This window comes from Sander vitreus, chromosome 10 (genome assembly GCF_031162955.1).
Source record: "Sander vitreus isolate 19-12246 chromosome 10, sanVit1, whole genome shotgun sequence".
In the NCBI taxonomy this organism is placed as follows: Eukaryota; Metazoa; Chordata; class Actinopteri; order Perciformes; family Percidae; genus Sander; species Sander vitreus.
In genome coordinates this window covers 8,248,021-8,269,191 of record NC_135864.1, presented here as the reverse complement: position 1 = coordinate 8,269,191, position 21,171 = coordinate 8,248,021, and the positions used below count along the sequence as shown (strand labels likewise).

Below are 21,171 nucleotides of genomic sequence, written 5' to 3'. Positions count from 1 at the left end.
CTCACTCTCTGCCTCATTAGTTTGCTCCCATATTGCTATCTCACACTGTCCAATGGTTAATATACATTTTTCTGTGAAGGCTGAGATATGCCTGTCATAAAACAAGGAGACAGGAATGCCATTTATTTCCTGTTAGCTGTGAGGCAGCTCTTCTCCATTTAACCCTGTACAAAGTGGCAGTTACAACCAGCCATAGATTTACATTGGTTTTGTATGCAGAGGGTGGAAATAAGCGCTAGATCAAAGTTAAAGAGGAGATTCATTTGATGGGTATTCCTGGAGGGCATGAGTGATCGCCTCCAGCTGATGCACTTGATGAGTTTTTTCAGTATGAAATGGCAGCCTTTAATGTGAATTAGAGAAGACTTGTTTGTCAAGTGACAGTTTGAAGGTGGTCTCAATTCAAATTGCCTATTCAGTATATACATTTGCTGCCTTTTTGACATTTTGTCAGTAATACAAAACAGTTCTTAAGGTTGCAAATATCTTCAGCTATATCCCATTATGCATTCAGGAACTATTAGAGGAGAAAGGATTATGTCTCCTAGATAGTTTAAATCTGTAGGCCAAAGGTAATCAGCACATTGACCCACGTATGAATTAAAATTAAAGTAAGTACATATTCAATGCTAATGTGGAAATTATACTTATACACCGCCGCTGCTCCAAAACCATTCTCTCTATAGCTAGAAGGGGCCCCACTTATGTTTTTTTTTCTAGCTGTGTCTAAAGCATGTGCAAAGAACACCAGCTGTTTCAGAATATGTTGCAGAGTTCTAATAAGCATTATTGTGAGTTCATATTTGGTGTTACATATGTCCATGTTACTCCTCCTTTGTTGTTCAAATACTCAGATGTGTGTGCATGATGTTACGATTATCAAGGGGGGGCTCGGTGAGCTTCTTTGCCTGGGGCTCCCCAGAGTCTAGGCTTGCCAATGCTGATCCCTGCAAGAGTGAAGTGATCTTAAGCAGCCTTTATCAGCCTGCTCACTCGTTAGGAACTTCAGAGCTGAAACTATAAACTGATTAGTTGATGGACAGAAACATTTAATTTGATCATCTTTTTTTTGTTGTTTCGGTTCTTTTTCAAGCAAACATGCCAACACATTATCTGGTTCCAGTTTCGCATTTGCTGCTTTTGTCTGTTCAATATATCAAGCTGCATCACCTAAATTTAAATAAATGCAGATTAATAAATGCAGATTATTAGCTGCATCCCCCCAATACACTCTGTATAGCAGTATCAGTCATGTGCATGAAATGTATAAACACAATCTTTGAGTTACAGTTAATGTCTATGTATCGTCTCATATATGTAAACATTTAAACGTGATACTATATGAATATATTTAGGAAGGTTTTTTGAATATTATCATTAACTCCAATGGGTTAGTAAGGAAGGAAGGTTCAGTTAACACAAGCATGGTGGGGAAGATGACAAGGCAGTCCACATGAGGTTCTTAGTGTTGGGTTGGAAATCCTTTTGACAATTGAGATTTGACATAAAAACAGATTGACCTGTTGGAAAACTGGGACTCTGTAAAGGAAGGTTGAAATATTATAATTGCGCACATAGCGAGTCGAGGATGTTCAACACAGTGTGCACTCTTGTCACCAAGTGGTTGCCGCTCGGATCTTTTCGTCTCTGTCCGCCTTCTCATTAGCATTCCTCACTTGTGGGTGTGATGCTGAAAGGATCTCCGGCGCGCCGAGCGGAGGCGCGCAGAGTCCCTGTGCGTTTAGAGGAGGTTTCAGCTGCCGGCAGGAGGAGAGCGACGAGGAGCAGCGGAAGAAGAGACAGCAGACCTGCGTTGCTGGCGACCATTCCTTCACTGCTGGTGTCCTTTCACAGATAGCCACCTGCAGAAAAATTGGTCACTTACTGAAGATTTTTCATTCGTTCTCCCCAAGGCTGAGGGTCTCCAATATGTGTCGGATCTAACGTCTCCAGAGAAATCGAGGAATAGCAGACTCTCCTGGTGGATGTGGACACCTAAACTGTGGACATGGAAAAGATAGCGAATTTACCCGTTTCAGTTCTGCTGGTTTTATGGGGATGCGTGCATGGAAGCTCACCCAGTGTTCAAATTGGTAGGTATACCCATTAGTTCAAACACGACTTGGAAAAAAAAAAGAAACCATTTTGCGTAAAATGTTGAGAACATTTTCTTGGAAAATGTCTTTTACCAGAGCACAATGTGCAAGTGTAGCTGATTGTTATATTTGGGTTTCAGGGGGACTCTTTCCAAGGGGCGCGGACCAAGAGTACAGCGCGTTTCGGATAGGGATGGTTCAGTTTGGCACCTCGGAATTCAGATTGACGCCCCACATCGACAACCTGGAAGTGGCGAACAGTTTTGCTGTAACCAACTGCTGTAAGTGACAAACATATTTTCCCAATTTTAAAATGAAACGAATCGCGTTTTACAAGTGTTCATGTCATCGATAAACGGTGTATGCCCGTTTTGTGCGTTTTTATCCGATGAGTTTGGATAAATGTATCGGCTATACGATGGAGATGGAAAGCAAACATAGCTTATCGACGCTTTGAGCTGGGTAGTTGAGGATGAATTAGCATTGTGTAGGCAGGGGAAAGTTGGTTTCCACAGTAACAGTCGGTTGCAGTCACATCCAACCCATGTTCATTCCTTCAGATTCAGAGAACAAATAAGGCTAGACTGCAAAATATCGATTCTACTTTTAAATAACTGCCTTTTAAAAAGAATGCTTTTTTTTTTTTTTTTACTAAGGTCAGTGGAGAAACGAGTGGAGTGATATTGTAATTGATTCCAACGAATATCAACCTGTTCCTTGTTATTTCTATAGGCTGCCAACGTAGAGATCTGACTTTGTTCTTGCTTATTCCATACTTGCAAGAAAAAAGCACTTCAAATTGGCTATATATTCAATTTATCTCGCCACATTAATTAGGGATTTCTCTCATGTTCGATGAGAAAAGAGCGAGATAGGACTTACTGAGATGAACATTTTTTCCCCCAGTGTGTACCGATGTCTCGTCTTTTCTCAGCTCAGATTGAGTGGTGTTCATACATTGTTGGCAGTATACATAGGCCTACACAGATTTGCATTGAGGATTACAGTAATAGGATGCGATGAAATAACAGCAGAGGCCAATCAATGATTGGCAGTTCCTTGGGAAATAAACCTAAATCACGATTGCCTGTCTCACATCTAACATCATCACCATGCTTCGTTTAGACAGCGGAGAGTTTTCACTGAGAATCAGTTACAATCATGTCTTTCTTTCATCAAAAGAACCATGATGCTGGCTACTTTATTTGAAATAGCTGCAGAAAAAGGCAGCAAATAGGTTCTAAGGGCGCTATTTTTTTTTATAGCCACAGCTCTTACATTTCAGTAGGCGGTTGCCAAGCGACTACTCCTTTCAACAGCCCCTAAACATAAATCAAACGCTTCTGATTGGTGCATCGGTCCAATCGATGTCATTACCATATAAACGTTTCCTGCTTGGAGAGCCTCGTTGCATCGAGAGCCATGTCGATGTTCAACATACAAATACCATTGTCCCTTGTTTGAAATCATAAAAACAGTATAGCCTACCCTAATGAAGAAGGAATATGTTTGCAAAGACTTAATCATTTGTTGGGGGATTCTAGAAATATTGTTTTCTTATTTACTGTTGACAGCTACAGCAATCTCTCTCCTACAATTGTTTCAGAAATGAGATGTTTCGTTTGACTAACTTGTTGTAATTGTGCAGTAAAGCGCAAATGACACATCTGGAATATAGGCCGTGTAAATGATATCCCCCAAAATTAGTTTCCTTCTACCCAAAATAGTGTGTGTGTGTGTGTGTGTGTGTGTGTGTGTGTGTGTGTGTGTGTGTGTGTGTTTGATTCGGTTCTATTATAATTTAACAAGCAGTTGCTTATAAACCTACTAATACCGCCTAACTGTTATCTCAATCAATTATGATCAACGTTGGATAATTCTACCCTGATTCATTTACTTAATTTAGGCTACTTGGGGCTTTATTTTCAAATAACTGTTTCATGCAATTAATTACCTTAGTCTCATTTCTTAACGTTTTTTGATTTTGCACATGCTCCAGAAAGGTCAGGGAGTGAACCTAATGCAACAATTAATAAAGTAAACACAAACTACAGCATGATGCAGTTCTGAAAAATGCAAATAAACACCAGTAATGCCGTTTATTTCTGACTGGCTTCCAGTTTTGGGTGAAATCAATGTATTGCAATCCTTCAAAATAGTTGAGCTATAATTTTGGTATTAACACTAACTGAAGCTCCTGAATGATGGTTTATGCAAAGCAGCTGACACTTGTGGTATTTCAGACTGTGGGGTGACACACTGTGAGTCTGGTTCACTTCCACTTCAACAACACAGCTTCAGTTCAGTTATTGTTGGGCTAGCATTCAAATGGCAAATTACTGAGACCTGCACAAAGTTATCAGTGATCCTGAAAAGGGAATGAGTCGGTATAGAAAATGAACTAACGAACGGCTGGGTGAACTTTGATTTGTGATGTTGAACTGACTGAATGACTGTCACATTAAATATTGAAAAGGCTGCTAATAGTCTGAGGGTTTTTCTTGTCCCTCGACATAGCACCCAGGCTGAATGTGTGCACTGCATAACTTTGGTTTTTCAAAAGTGTCTGTGTATGTACTCTGTCTACCTACTCTAATTGACTACTTGAGTGGGAGTTAGAATTAGGAGGGGCGAGGTGAGGTGGGGGGATTGCTTTTAAGCCGGTAGATGGCACTCTGCCTCACAATGACACCTCCATGTGTAATTAAAGTGCATTAACACCACCACTTTGCCTTTTGTCAAAATGAAAGCCTACTTTATGAGACAGCGCGCAGTGGAGAATAAAAGAAGAAAATATTGAGACTGACATGGCATATTGAAAGCTAAATATTATAACTACAGGTTTGTGTAAGCTTTCTGCTGAGTTCCAGGACTCCCCACACACTCCATTTATAAGGAGCTACTGCTCACTGTGGCTTGGGTCCAACAAAGGCGCCTTTGTCTTTAATGAAGAGGGTAGCCTCAGTGAAAATGTGAAACCAAATCAAATTTTATTGAAGTGGACAACAGAAACTGAGTGACAGATTTGACTACCAAAAGTTGGCACAGAACGCTTATTAACAAAATGTGTTATCAGGTATTTGCTGACCTATACAATCATTAAATTATGGTCTGATAAACTACGTATATCAGTCTTTTATTTCTTTGCCAGTCCATTATTTATTAATTACATTATTTAAGTTAATGAAATAAGACTTAGAAAATATGGATCTGTGCCCCACAGACATTTCACACTCTGGTTGTACTTGGCCTGTGCAGCAGCATACTTCATCAATGCAGTGTGTCAGAGACAGTGGGAGGGAAGATGATACATTCCTCCATCAATAACAGTTCATCTGGACAGTCTTGCATCTGCTGCCAAGACCAGGGGAGTCATTCTGACTGTGTGTGTGTGTGTGTGTGTGTGTGTGTGTGTGTGTGTGTGTGTGTGTGTGTGTGTGTGTGTGTGTGTGTGTGTGTGTGTGTGCATGTATGTGTGTGCAGTTATATTGGTGTGCTGTCCACCCAGAGCAATATATTGAAGAGATTCTTGTTCAAACTTCCTAGAATAGAATCACCTCTGAGACCCTGTGCGGTTAAATGACGAACGCACCCTAAAACACTGCTGTTAAAAATAATATATATAGGGATATGTTTCTATTTTTTGTTGTATTTTTCAACTTTCAAATAGTTTATACTTTACAAAGGGTTTATAACCTCTAACTAATAGATTATTAGTAGAATAGAATATAATTCAGTTATTGTCATTGCACAGAGTATACGACTAAATTAAGTATCAATCCTGAGGCTGTGTTCACACATATATTTACACATATTAACACATATCAAATAGTAATAAAAAAAATACAAATATAAAAAATAAAGATACAATATAAATATGTTATAGATTTTAAAAGCATTGCTGTGACTTATAAAAACAGTATATAGATGAGATATTGCACTTCTACATATTGGATATTATTAGTGCTTTATAGGTCAGCGATAATCTATTAATAAGGACTTAATAAGTTTTTGGTTGGCAGGTTATGATCTTTAATGCATCAATACATTATTTTCTTACCATTAACAACTGCATTAGATACAACGCATATTCCATTTATAAAGTATTCCTCGTTTCTGTGGACAAACTGCCATTGTAGACACAACGGCTCATACTGGAATATTTCCTGCACAGCTACACTGAAGATTAAAAGTACACCCAAAAAAACAGTATGATTTAGTTTTAGGAGTTAGTTTTGTTTATTGTGCCCATGGAGAAATTAGGTTGCAACAGAAATCACATGTTATGTTTGACAAACAATGAACATTATTTTAGACATATAGACATCACTACACATAGCATATAGACCAGGGCACTCATACATGGGGGGAGGAAGGGAGTCCAGACCAGCTGGGAAAACCAAAACAAAATTAGAAAACCTTGTTACTGTACAGGACCATCATTAATTATCATTGTTAAGAAATGAGGGCTCAACAATGTGTCGAAGTGGTTTTGAGTGAAACAAAAAGGAAGTCATTCTTCGATTGAACTCTGAACTCATAGTTATGCTCACTCTGATGAGGGGTCACAAGTTGACATTGCTTTGTAATAAGGGGTCACAAGCATGGGATCTCTCTAAAGTCAAAATTTTGCAATACTGTAATGTCCAATTATCAGTCTCCAGAATGGAAAGCAGCTACAGCTTGCACTTTTGTTATCAGCAGTGCAAACTATGACACCATTTTTAACAACTTTTGTGTTACTTGAAAGACTGAGACACACGCATAATTTTCTCACAACTCACCCTTTTTCTCTAACCGGAGGTTAGGTTCATTAAAAGGCAAATTATTTAAATCAAAATGGACATCATCATGGACCCACCAATGAATTTTTAAGTAGCAGTGCAAGCTTATGTACATTAGGGATGCACTTCTCCTTTAATGTAGTGAAAAGCTGTATAGTTCACTGTGCACCTGGCTTTGTGTGTGTGTGTATATGTTTGTGTGTGTGTGTGTGTGTGTGTGTGTGTGTCTGTCTGTGTTTGCCTGCCAAATTAAACTTTATATTCTGTGATAGCATGCTCCCATGCTTTTATTTCACACCCACCTCTTTCAAAGCAAACCACTCTTCCTCCTCTGAGAGCAGCAGAGCAGTTTGAGGTCACGACAGCCGGCCTGCGATTTAACACTTCAAAGTTCTAGTTTGTCATGGATGAATCACGTCATACTGTAATTTCATGCATCTACATGCACATAGCATCGGAGGGACACATGCATTCAGGGACCTTGCTGAATGATCAAAAGCGTGAACCGAATATATGTTCAGTGCAGAGCATTGGTTATAGCCAATTTATTGTTCATACTTAATTAAGTGCATTCTCCTCCATTTCAGGCGGAGCTGTGAAATATTAAATAGGCCTGGGAGCTGGCCGGTCAGAAAATGAGTCTAAGGAACCCTCTGTGGATCTTCACTTGCCCTGAATACAGCCCTCAACCAAGCCCTTATCACTCTGTCCTCATAAAACACAAGACTGAGATAGCATCAATTACACCGTGATTCAAAGGCTCTCGGCTGGAAGTTCCCTATTGCCTTGTATCCAATCACTAAAAGCTGGTTCATGCTTCTTGCGTTCAGTGCGGTCGGCGCGCGCAGACGGCTATATGACGCAAACGCGGCCTGGGCGACTATGTGCAGAGGGTCTGCGGAGGCTCTGATCGCCGAGCCGTGCACCTCCAAGATTTTGTAACAACGGCGTTGCAATGATCGGCTACAGTGCAGAAGTGGTCCATTCTTTGAGCCGCTCTGACTGCAGTCAGCATGAAAGACCGGACTCGTGACGACCATGCCCACACCGCGTTGAACGCAAGAAGCATCAGACACGATGTTTAAGCCAAAATAAAACTTTAAATTATTTAGTGGATGGACGGCCGAAATAAAGCTAAACTTAAACAGAATCTTATGGCTTGTGTTGTTTTCCTCCTGGCTTTAAGAGAGTTACCAGGGTTTGATGGGTCACTTTAAAAATATGTTTCATAGCAAACTCACCAAAACTGTCACAAACAATCTTTAAAATAACTATTGCATTTTGATTTTACATACAAATATATGCATGACATATACATACACATCCCAATTATTATTTGACATAATCTTAAATCAAGATCCACTCACTTGCTTGTCTTCATCAGTGAAAAGAGTTTATTCAGTTGTCACGGAGTGGACTCTGTTGTCATTACACAACATATGGAACTTAAAGCGATGACAAGAGAATCAATATAATTTACTGATGAAGACCATAAACTGTGGTTAAAAGCCCTTGGAAAAAAGCTAGAAAGTGGACTGGGAATTAATATTATTTTAAGAATGGATTTCCATGCTCAATTCCATCATTTTCTTCCCCCTTTGGTTGTTGTCTGATAGTTTTCTGGCATTTAGCATATATGATCACGAGTATCCAGTTACTATTCATCCCCTGTATAGTCACAATGAAACACAGCCACTTGATAATAAACCATTTAAAAGCAGCAGGTTAAAATGCAGTACATGACGCAAAATTTATTTAATATGGGGTCATGCAATATTTTCAATTTCATTGACAGATGGAGGGTCCCATATTTTAGCTGAGCAATGCAGCACATAAAACTGACCTCAGTCACTAGGAATTGGGTTTCATTCATTCATACAGTGTTACAGTATACACATTTATCTCTTGTCTAAGGTACCAGCGCTAAGTGTCCCTGCACCAGTGCCACAAGACGTATTTCTTTGTATGCTTTTGGTTGGCAAATAGAGATCCAGAGATTGTCTCCACAGAACACAGATCCTTATCCTAAAAAGATGTAACCAAGGCTTTATACTTGGCCCTCTATCTAAAGGTGAAAAGCAAAAAGGCGAGTGCATCCATAAAAGCTTGCGGTTGAATAGAGATTCAGTAGCAGCTTAAAGACACATACAAACATTAGCAGCTGGTCATATTCACAACATTGAAGTCATTGAGGTTTATAAAATACGAATTAATGAACAGCCAGTCAAGGTTATTTGACAGAAATAAATTACTCTGTACTGAAAATTAACATATTTAAACATATAACTCAATGTTGTAACTCAAAGTTTAGTTAGTATCTAGTTTTTGCTAGTGTTTTTTTGCACTTTCGAGTTGTTGAAATCTTACTGTAATTAATGAAAAAACCCATTCCAATAAAGTGGCAAACTATTCTCGGCAAAAGGACCGTTTACTGGCGAAGCATTTTGACATAGTTCATGGCCATCGTAAAGCAGATGGACTTTAATAAAGTTTTAAGAATTTGATTTATTGTTTGTTGAAAGTAACACAGTAAAAAGCTCAAATTAGAATACATTAACACTAAAGGCAGGGTTGGTAATGTTGAAAACTTAGCAAGATTTAAAAGTAGCATGTCTCAGTTTAACCCCTCCCCCTGCCCTCGGGGCTTTGACCCACACACATACGTGCACGAGCACTGCTGCGTTGCTGCTTCAGAGCAGAGCGGAGAAAGGACTGCATTTTTAATTCATGTCTCATTCACCGGTAAGCAAAGACCTAATATTATCACACTGAATGTTTAAACCAAACACGACTATTGTTAGCATTGCGGTGACGGTGCACAGTGAGCTCAGGCTCGTCAGGCTGTTCTGATGAACCTACATAAAACTATGAAAAGTTAAGCACTGTAATTCGTAAGCATTCCACGTATTTTTTTTGCTGCATGAACCACAATGACTGCTGCTGTATATGAACTCTATGGGCAGCGTAGGCAGGTGGTCGGGATGGATGGGTGGGTCATAGTCTTGCATTGCCAGACCTTCCTCCACAGCGCTGCGGAGGAGGGTCTGGCTAGTGCACACAGCATTCAGGAATGGGAGAAAAACGTGCTCTGGTTCATGGATGGCGCTAAGCTCTGCACGGAAAGTGGAACGTCATGGATATAGACTAGGTAGGTCATAAAACACAACGCTTTTAAACCAGGGAGCGGAGTTCGCTTCTGGGCGGAAACAAAATACTTTCACCCAGGAAACGCGTGTTCGTTCGTCGGTAGTGTTTTAATCCAAACCGCGATCTTTTTCCTAAACTTAACCAGTCGTTTTGGTACCTAAACGTAACTGTCGTCAGCATCACATTGAAATATTTTTCAGTCAACTTGAAGTTCACTTGACTAAGAATGTGTCAAATTTCCTTTAATTCACCATAAAACCTGTTCTGCTAAAGGGAGATGCTCATTAGCATTCATAGAAGAGAATCCGACCTTCCCATCATTGTTGTGATTACTGTAACATTTGATCCTGTTGCCTTGTCTGGTCTTACAGGGTGCTCTTGTCAAATTTATTAGGGTTTGTGTGTGTGTGTGTGCGAGTGTGCGTGTGTGTGTGTGTGCGTGTGTGGAGAGAGAGAGAGAGAGAAAGAGAGAGCTAAAGAAATGGAAAATGATGAAGAAAAATGACAGGACAAAGCCAGAATGACTTTACGGTGTGATAAGCAGAGCAAGAGTGCAGTGAGCCGACAGACATGTCCCTTACCTCTGTTGTTTTAATGTTATGTCTCCCTGAACAAAATGTAAATGTATTGGAAATGTAAGGGTGACTGTCTTTAGGCTGGCTGTGTCCTTTAAAAAGTGCAGGATGACTCAGGCTCAAGGTGGATATGATCAGGGAATTAAATCTTGGAGTGCCTGTTTTTTACAGCAGAGTAGGTGTTTACCTCCAGTGTAGTCTATATTCACGACGTTCCACTGGCCAGATGTCCATTACCTTCCGCTTTCTTTGTGTTGGCATTCTAAACCGATTTATGAGGACTATGGTTAACTGCTCCTCAGATCTCTGCAGGGTAAATCAGGACAGCTAGCTAGACTATCGGTCCAATCTGGGTTTTCTGTGCACGACTAAAACAACTTTTGAACGTACACATGTTCCACCAAAACAAGTTCAATTTTGCAGAGTCACCGTGGCTCTGTCCGGTGCTTAGCGCCACCCAACAATAGATTGTGATTGGTTTAAAGAAATGCCAATAAACCAGAGCACGTTTTTCTCCCATCCCGGAATGCTGTGTGGACTAGCATTGCCACACCTTCCTCCGCAGCTCTGTGAAGGAAGGTCTGGCAATGCTAGACTACCTCCAGTGTGACCCAATATTAAGGATATCAATCTACTCATACTCTATTTAATTCACAAAAAGTACATTTATGCATACTGACAGCATTGCATTCAACATTATACATAATTATTTCACATTTTCTAATTAGAAGCATAATTTATCCTCTGTTTCATTCTGTGTAATGCTGACTCACATCAACTGTTTTCTCACTTGCTTAACCTTTTGTTAAACAATGTGTCTCTGTAAAACCTCCAGTGCCATGCCTCCAAACAACCTAATAAATCAACAGGCAGGGCTGATGAATGCATTTCCTTGAATGTCTGCACTTTTTCTCAGCCCTGTCTCTTAACTTTGTCCACTTAATTTAGATCTTTAAATTCACTTGAAACATTTCTTTATGTTGTCAGCAGTGCTGCTCAGCAATGTCTGTTTTGCAGACAGTGCTATTGTACTCTTGTAATAACTTGTCTCCTGATGGTCTGCCTGCTTAAACAAAAGGTCTCATCTGGACTATAGCCAATGCATTTCAGCAGCTGTTGGCTTGTCAGTTGCATTTTCTGCAATAGTATAGAAATCTTTTCATATATTAAAAAGGTGCAGGCTGTGAAACTGATACTGCACTGTCCCATGTTCCCTGCTCATACAGAGCAATAAAGTACACAACAAAAGCCAACTTTAGATGTTTAGTTTTTAAATGTGAACACTTTGCATTCTAGGGGTTATTTTGTAATGACATGTTATTCTCTTTGTGTGCCTTTTCTTCTATTGTTACTGATTTCCTGCATTTCCCAGAATGACTTGCAGCGTTCTTCAGAAAACAGATCTAAAATGTCTTGTATTTAGCTGGGTGGCAAAAGTGATGGCAATTCCAAAAGAAGACAAAAAAGAATATTTAGCATGTCTGCTTTGCATTGTGGACTAGTTGATTTTCTGTGCATCTGTGTGTATTATTAATGAATGCTGCTGCAAAATGGTGAGCCCAGAAAAAAATCATAGCTTTTGATTTTAAGGTAACAACACCAAAAACTGATATTTATATGTACTTATGTTTCACAAAGTTTACAAACTCATATCACTTTATTACATACATTACAATAGATCTTCACTATTAGTTAAAGCTCATTCAAACCCACCATGAGTAGTTCATGATAATAAAAAGACTAGGGCTGTCAAACAATTAATTTTTTTTAATCACGATTGATCGCATATTTTATCAAATGATTAAAATTCTATTATTTTGCATTTCAGAACAGTTTTTAAGTACATATTAACAATCAAAAGCAATTCTTACCAGTGTATCTTATTTATTTACAGTAAACAAAAGAAAAATGTGTGAATCTGTGATTATTGCACAGTTCCTCCAAGTACCTAACTAAAAAACTAAAAATCCCTATCCTTACTAGAGTCAATATAGTGTTTAGTAACTGCTAAATAATGTTGATTACTCATTGACGTCCAGTGATCACCGGTTAATGAGACAGCGTTTGCAGCACTTTGCAGCAGTTCCAGTTGGGCTGCTTTCTCCGTGTCATACAGGCTGTGTATCCGTGAAAATTACTGTCCCCCTCAACGGCAATGAGACAGGTCAGAACATGCCAACCATAGTACGTCTTTAAGACCCGAGTCCTCTACGATGTTGACAGGTCTGCAGTTAGTTGCCACCCGTTTCGCAAGAGCTGTAGTAATTTTTGGGGATTTTGTTTCATCCACAGGTCGGCAATTAGCACTCTCCAAAATACTGCTTTGCCTGAGTGGGTAGCATGCTAGTGGGTAGCATCACGTTAACTGTACTACTATGCTTAGCTCCGTAGGTGGTAGCTCAAGCTTGACGTGCTTCGGTGATATTTTAATTCGGCTTTACACAATGTGCATATGGCTTTTGACTTGTCTACGAGCCATCCGGGAGTTTTGGGAAATAAAAAGTGCCATTCAGGATTTCATTGCTGCTGTCTTTCTCCATCATGCCTGCAGCCTGCAGCAGCAAGATGTGTTACGAGGAAGTGGCAGCTTGATGATATGTAACGGTGCTGCAAAGGGTCAAAATAGTAGCCTGTTAGGCACGACGCAAAGCCGAGTGAAGTGTAAAATAAATTAATAAATGCCGGAATGCGATTAATGCGATTAAAAAAAAGTAATCATGACACAAAGCATCCCACAAAGTAAGAACATAGTATTGAAAAGAGAAATTCACATCATACTATCGTCAAATGTTGAGTCTTTACAATGAAAGCGTGTTTTATGCTTAGGTCTCTGTGTGATGTGTTACCTGGCTGCAGAAAATATTTCCCCTGAAAAAGCTTTCAATGCAGAGAACTGTTTATTTTCATCAGAAACATTTTCAGTGTTTGAGAGTGAACTCTCACAGGGAGAGACGACTTGGTTTTCAGCCGTGTACCTGTCTTGCTCCGCTACTGGCTAGCTTTGAGAAGATGTTTGTCCCTATTAAAGGAACCTTGGGTGTTTAACCATGTGAAGGCCCAGAAGGCCAAAGTCTGTGGGCGGTTTCTTTGATCTGCCTCGTCTCATGGGTCTGTAGATGGATTCAGTGGAATGTACATGGAGCTCACGGAATGGAAACAGGACATTTTTCTGTTGTTTAGGGTGGCTGTGCAGCGGATGCTTCATTGTGTCAGGAAGGTTTGTGCGGGGGCGTTGTTACGTTTGATTTTTTGGTGTAGTTTTGGTCTATTACCTTGCTGCTCTCAGAGATGAAGACAAATGAGAACAGTATGTCCACAACTTGCAAGGTTATTGTTAAAGCATTTCAAAATCAGACAAAGGGAAAAATAACTGCAGAAAGGAGTCCAAAACCATCTAAATGTTTTCAAAGGATAAGATTACAACAGCTTCAGGTCAAATGCAAAATGATGCCCTTAAATGACACAAATACGTTCTCCTTTTCAATTTTGTTCTATATTTATTTATAGAATTTATTTATCATACATATATTTGGTTTGATCTTGTAAAATCATTTATTTGCATTAGCCAGAATAACTGACTCGGACAATTATCTTTGTAAAGACAGGACTTCTTTGCACCTTGCCAATTAAATCGTTTTAAAACATTGCACAAATACATTGCACAAACAGAAGGGTCACCATTCTATTACTGATTGATGGCGACAGTTACAACAGCCTGAGACAAAACCTAGACTATGAACTGTAAACTACAGGTAAATTAGCTCTTTAGCTAATGTGTCCTTATTTACAAGCAAGAACACAGTTTCATCCTGTAAATGTCAATGCTGTCTGCACCACAAATGGAATCATAGTCACCATGAACTCTAAATATTCTCATTGGCTAAATGCCACTACAGTTGAGTGAGAAAATCTGTTGTTTTTTAATAATAATGGTGAACTGACCCTTTAATGGGGCATTTAATAGTTTGTTATCTTTGTGGACCTCCATTGGTAGTAGTAGTTGTAGTAATCAGCAGAAGAGCAAATGAATCAATCACAAAACAATATGATACAGTGATTTGGGCCCAAAAATCTGTATATTACAAAAATGTATATATCGAAAACGTGTAACTGAATGGAGTGTAGTCAGCAACATCACCCTCATACGCTTAGACAGGCAAGACTAGGTGTTAGGACGAAACAATTAAATGGACAATGACATGGACAGTTAGAAGGAGATAAGAAAATAATTACAAGGGAAATGTGACGTGGCAGAGACAGATACTGTAGGACTTCGGCCAGTGGCGGGCCCACAAAAGCTAGGTCAGCACCCATGTCCACTGGCAGGTGAGATCATTGTGTGTAACAGATGTCTGAAAGAGAGGGCAAACAAACAGACACATACAGACACACTCTCAGAGCAGATATACAGTATATTCAGCTGCGTACACACTCAGGAAGCAGACAGGCAGAGAGAGTTATGTTGCAGCAGGCAAGAGGCAACTCCGAACTGACTCCCAACTGCCGTATCCTATGTCAACACAGTGAAACTAAAGTTAGACTGTTGGTCCTGAAGTTGCTCGTGTCCAGGTAGGCTCTGAGTTTGGAACATGATGGGTTGGGACCTACAGTATGATGTAGCAGTCAAGTCCAGCACAAACATTTCAAGATGACACAAGCTGGAAAAAAAGAGCCCTGACATATTTTAGCAGCTCTACATCTCCCCTGCTGTGATAAAAGAGCAGGAGAAACTGAGAAAAGGGGGCAGTTGCATAAATTATCTTTTTATATTTTCTGATTTCACCATTTTCTGGCCAGAAACAAAAGAAAAAACAAAAGACCTTTTATTATCTCTTAGCTCTGCCTATTGGATTTCAGATGATAGACACAAGGGTTTTCAGATTTGTACCAATGTTTTTCTACTTGTAGCCCGGTTACATTAATGGCTCGTTTACAAATGCAGTTTATGATAATTGTCAAGAAAAGAAGAAAGAAAGATAAATAACTTCTAGCTCTCTCTGACGTTCTGCCTTTTAAATATCAGCACCCTGCAGGATACAGCTCAGTATTTAGTTTGTTAGGTTTGATTAAGTCCAATGTGAATATGTTGTGAAGTAATTTCACAGTATTTAACATTAATAGTAGTACTTTGGGAAAGTTTGATGATCTCTTGGGCATAATAACTGTAGAATAAAATATTGATTCAGGCCCATTCCTAGTCTGAACCAAATGTAATGGCAATCTTGTCAATAGCTGTTCCAACGTCATTGTAGCGCGAGAGGAAAAGTCAGAGGATCACCACAATCAGTGGGCTTCATCCTCTGGGCATCATGACTGTCTGTTCAAAATTTTCAATAATCCATCCAATAGTTGATGATATATTCAAGTCTGGACCAAAGTGGTGAACCAACTGACCGAGAATGCTATCCCAGGGTTTGATAACCAAACAGATAAACCAGAGAATAATACAGTCTTTTTAAGTAGATTTTACACCCGGATCTATGCTCCAATATAATGTCATCAGCAGGAGTCAGAAGATATGTAATGCAAAGAGCTAGACAATGAAACAAGAGGACTTTGCCAATAGCCATCACAATGCCATTACTTTTCAGCCATTCAAAAAGATTAATGCTGAGAAAATATCAGTATCAGTAAATATCATCTCCATTTACAGTACATTATACTTTGTTTACCTGAAGGGCTGTATTCTAAACAGGCTTATATAAAAGACATGCCTTTTCTAATATTGTATAAGTATATCTTATAATATTTTAGTAAAAAGCCTCCCTGTTTTCTGATCTGTCCACAGTTGATGCCTTGCTGTTAATGCACACTTAAAACCTTCCATTTAAAGCTCAAGTCCAATACAGTCTCTAGTGAGAGATTTGCATGAACTTGTCCATAACATTCATGGTTACTCTCCAATCCGCTGTTCAGTTTTTCTTCTCTAATAGAAGTATTGTTTAATTGACTAACAATTTCCAGTCACTTCCGTTTTGCCATTTTTTTAGTGTTTTGAGTTTTTTGAGCTCAAAGGACAAAGTCATTCTAGTTCCTGCAGGCTTTTAATTAAAAATCAACTATTTGAGGTGCAGACATGTGGACTAACAAAGCTACAAAAATCTAAACATCTACAGGAAGGTTGACTTTGATTGACCATTGATTAGAACTTAACCTCGCTCAAAAAAACAATGACATAAAAAATTAAATGAAACGGCAGTAATTAGTTAATGAAAACAGTATTTTTGTTAAAAAGAGAAATTTTGAGCAACAGATTGGTGTCACTCTGTGATTGTACTAATGGAATTCTTTATAAAGGTACATTACACTGAATTTATCATGTGAGCTATTTAGTTTAATGGAATTTAATCCACACTTATTCACTATTTTCCAGCCTTAATTGAAGACCAGCCTCTTTTTGATTGCGCTGGCCACGTCCGTGGCTAGTATACATTTATTAAATACCTGCTTTTATTTGAGAACGGAGCCATCAATGACAAGATCATGTGTATTGTCTCTTTGCTTTGCTTCACCTCACTGAGTTGGTCCTTATTCATCTGCAGCTGCTCCCTCAGATGTTGGATGAAGCTGTTTTTATAGATGTAACTAATTTTACTCGGGCTGGTTCCAAGATGATTAGGACATAGACCAGCAGATCTAAAGTCTGCTTTGGTATTTCCACTAAAGGTCAGTGGACATCGGTATGTTTTATTACAGGAGGCAGATGGAATGCCAACAAAGTATGTATGGATCGACTTTGCAGAATCAATATTGCTAAAGAATTCTGTATTGTGCTTAGTGGAATGGATTGGTCTGCACAGCAAGGCAACACAGTGCTTGTCTTTCTTCAGATCTAAGATGTAGGACTGACCCGTAGTCTGTGTTTTTATGGTAAGAAATCTAAAAGAAAACATGATCAAAGGACAGCATCATTTTGTTTAGATTAAATTAGATGTTACATTATAAGGGATTTAGTATCTCATGCTGGACCAATAATAGTGTTTTCTTTTTGAAATATGCAGCGTTTCTGAGTGAGTGTCCTCCAGAAAAACCGTCTGATCCAGATCAGTGTTTAAAACAGGGTCACATGGCTGAACAGGGAATTACAACACATTGGTTTTGGTTAGCAGATTACGCTGAGAGCAACACTAACACTCACACACCTTTAGTCACTGAACTCAAGTTAATTTAAAGGTAAAATGATGTTCCTGGCTTTGTTACAACATATCAGGAAAGCTGCTATCATATCACAAATTATACCGCTGTTACGATAAAAGAGTCTTATTGCACTTACATTCACGGTGCTTGTAAGAAACAGATTAAGAGTGGTTTTCAATTGTTTACATGACACTTTTTCACTTTTACCAAGCTGGCGGATTTGTTTTTCGACTTGAAAAATCTCCTCCAGAGCCACAAAATCATATATAATATGCTGTTTTCATTGGCTGAATATTACAAATTATGACTAATTAACAGACTTTTATGTATAACATCAGTTGAGCTGTTTTTATGTCCTTAATGATATTGATATTGAAAAAGAAGGATGATACAGCTACAGTCAGCAGTTATACGTAGTCAATAACTGGCCTGTATGAGCTGTTCAGGCATCTTACAGGGCTCCACGCAGCCACTCCTCACCCCATCCCTGCAGCTATCAAAAGTGCCTATAACAACAAAAGGCAAGCTGAAAGGACGATTGGGACATTGGGGGCACTGTACAACAATAGCCTAGTGTGCCTTTAGTATAGAGAACATTCATCAGACTGTTCTTGTGAAACCTACATCCTCCATCCACAGCCGTCAGAAAGCCTCCAGGAAACAGGTCAGTGAACAAAGCGACAGAGGGAGAAAGAGGAAAGGAGACCGAGAGAAATAGGATGGGAGATGGGAGGAGGGGGAGTCAGAAGTTGATAAGAACTGAGCTGTACTGTTCTTTTAGAAACCAGCTTCTGGATGAGCTGCTCGAAGGCAGACAAAAACATCCCCAAGTGCGCCTCGCTGGCCCACAGTGACACCTCACAGAAGTCTTCCTATCGGCCACTCAGGCTGACTGAGAGCTGTACCAAGGCAACAGTCTGATGTGCTGCTATGCATATTTCATTCAATAAAAGAATTTCATAATAACACAATTTTCAGAAGTAAGTTTCTTTTGTCATATAGGAATTTTGAGTTTATTTAACCCTTTTACATGGTTTATTAATGGTAATTTTGATAAATGTCTTGAAAGAAGTGGTGCTGTGGAGCAGGAATCTAACCCATCTGGCTGATTTTGTCAGTTGCTTTCGGAAAATGACATTTAAAGCCTCAACACCACATGAAATAATGTGCCAAGGTGAATATTTTCTGCAGTGTAGAGAGGAAACATGGCTGAAATATGTTACCCTGGCAACAGTCTACAGAGTGAACGAAACCAGATCATGTTGTTATTGGCTGCAGACAAAGCTCTTAGAAGTTATAAAACCCTGCCTACGCTCCATAAATTTGATTATGGTTATTGATACATATTTTTCTTACCTTAAGTGTTGCAGGTCCCAGCCTGACGCATATACAATCTTTCATAATCCTTTAACCTAAAAAAAATCCTGTGGGAATTGTGTGAATAGGAATTCAGCTGATGACTAAACAGTGTATTAATTGAAACGAGAATAGAAGATGAAAGTCAAAATTGTTCTTGTGTCAGAGCCTCCAGTCAGAAACATCTCTGCATGAGGTGGAATGATAAGGGAGCAAATACTTAATAAAGAAAGAGTCATCCAGTCTGACATTACAAGAGGTAGACAGGAATGATTTGGGTTTCAAAAGCATCTTTGAGTTGTCCTTGCTTCACTGTAAGACAGACAGGAGGACTCTGAAAAGTGTTCACCCAGGGGAGTCAAAACATGAAGTGTTTTGAAATGCTTGAAAGGTGTCTGCTGTTATTAATTAAGCAGAAAACATCATTTTTTTATTTATTTTTTTATTTGGAAAGTCTATCAATTCATATATAGATTTACAACCCACAACAGTTTTGATGACGAGTGAACAAGTAGTTATCATGTTAAATAGTGAGCTTTAGAAGTGCTGGTAGACAGATTTTCTTTTTACTATTGGGCAGATCCAAGGTAGCTGCTTCATGTATTTATGCTAAACTATCCAGCTGCTGGCTGCAGCTACATGCTTAGCATACAGACATGAGAGTGGTATAAATCTTGTCATCTAACACTCGGCAAAAGTGTGTATTTCCAAAAATGTCAAACCTTTTCTTTATCCATGTGTGAGTTGGCTTAACATAACCATTAACATATAATGATGCTGTACTTACCAGGAGCAAATTGCAGGATTAACAAATGAGATATATTGACACTGAGCATGATATGTTCAATGTAGAAAAGTAATCAGCCTTTTGTTTCCTTTAAAACAATTTGTTGTACATGAATATGATTTTTATGAGACAAGGTTGTTTAGAATATGTTGGTCTACACTCATAGACAAAGACCTTGCCCACAACAATATGCTCACCAAACAAACACAAATGTTCTTCAAAAATGTATGTTTCCATTTAGTATCGACAGGCAGAAGTGTAACAACGTTACACTGCAAAAAGTCTGAGGAAGAAGGCTGGAGATGTTGGTTGGGTGTAGAAAGCATGTGATTTTGGCACTGAGGACTGTGGTTCTGTGGACATATTGTTTTATTGAATGCTGAAAGTTATTTGTTCCTAACCTTAACCATGCAGTTTTAGTTGCCTAAATCATACCTAAAACACCCGGTGGCAGTTTAGAAATCCATCACCGGTTGTTTTTGCACCAGTCATATGGGCAGTGACATATCACCTAGTTTGTCCAGTTATTTTGGAGATATACAAAATCCAGCCGTGCAGCAACTATATCAGTGACAAATGTGCTCAGGTTGCTCTGATGAAAGGGGTGGTGGCTTTACGCCGCCTTGCAAACTGGTGACAGATCAGTTTTACATAAAAGTCCCAAAGCCCAGAGGCTGTGGTGAGAACAGAAGTGTTGGAGAGGGTGATATATCTAACAGTCAGTTCTGTTAGCTGTGACTGGACTGCTGATGATCATCACCACAGTGGTCTCTATGTATGTGAGTGTTAAACTGAGTCATCCTTTTGCTGATGCATTGGGCCTCTGTTGGTCTTCCATTAAATATCAGATAGCAGTGTCCACTGCTGATTCAATGAATGCCCTCGCTAATCATTAGAGCTGCATGAAAACCTACTGTAAAGGCTTCAATTAAACATTTTCGGGCTCATGTCTTTCATATATCCAGTTATTTTACTAATTCTTAATTAAACGGACTAATGCCAAAGTTTCCTATAACCTAAAGTCACTAGGTCTAAATAGTTTTTCAATATGATAACTGAAGCACACTGTAAATGTCTTAAAGCCTAAATATGGTACGATACAATCACATTTAAACATACAGAATATATTAATGTAATAATGGCTTTATAAGCATTTCAATTGTGATCAAACCTTGGTGTACACATCTGTAGGTTTGAGAGCATCAAACTACTTGCATTAGCAAACACAGAAATAAAAATGTTTGCTAAATGACCAAATAAATTATCCGTAATAAAATGCCCCACTGATG

General features: G+C 39.0%; 1 protein-coding gene across 2 annotated transcripts in view; it reads left to right on the top strand.

The window, feature by feature from the left end:
- Window positions 1-2,008: 2,008 nt before the first annotated feature.
- The window catches only part of gria2b (glutamate receptor, ionotropic, AMPA 2b), a 50,168-nt gene continuing 31,005 nt past the window's right edge, over window positions 2,009-21,171 (top strand). For both annotated transcript variants that reach the window (XM_078261324.1, XM_078261326.1), the window contains exons 1-2: window positions 2,009-2,093; window positions 2,237-2,377. In XM_078261324.1, the coding sequence (XP_078117450.1) occupies window positions 2,009-2,093; window positions 2,237-2,377 (226 nt within the window). The remainder of the gene's footprint in view (window positions 2,094-2,236; window positions 2,378-21,171) is intronic.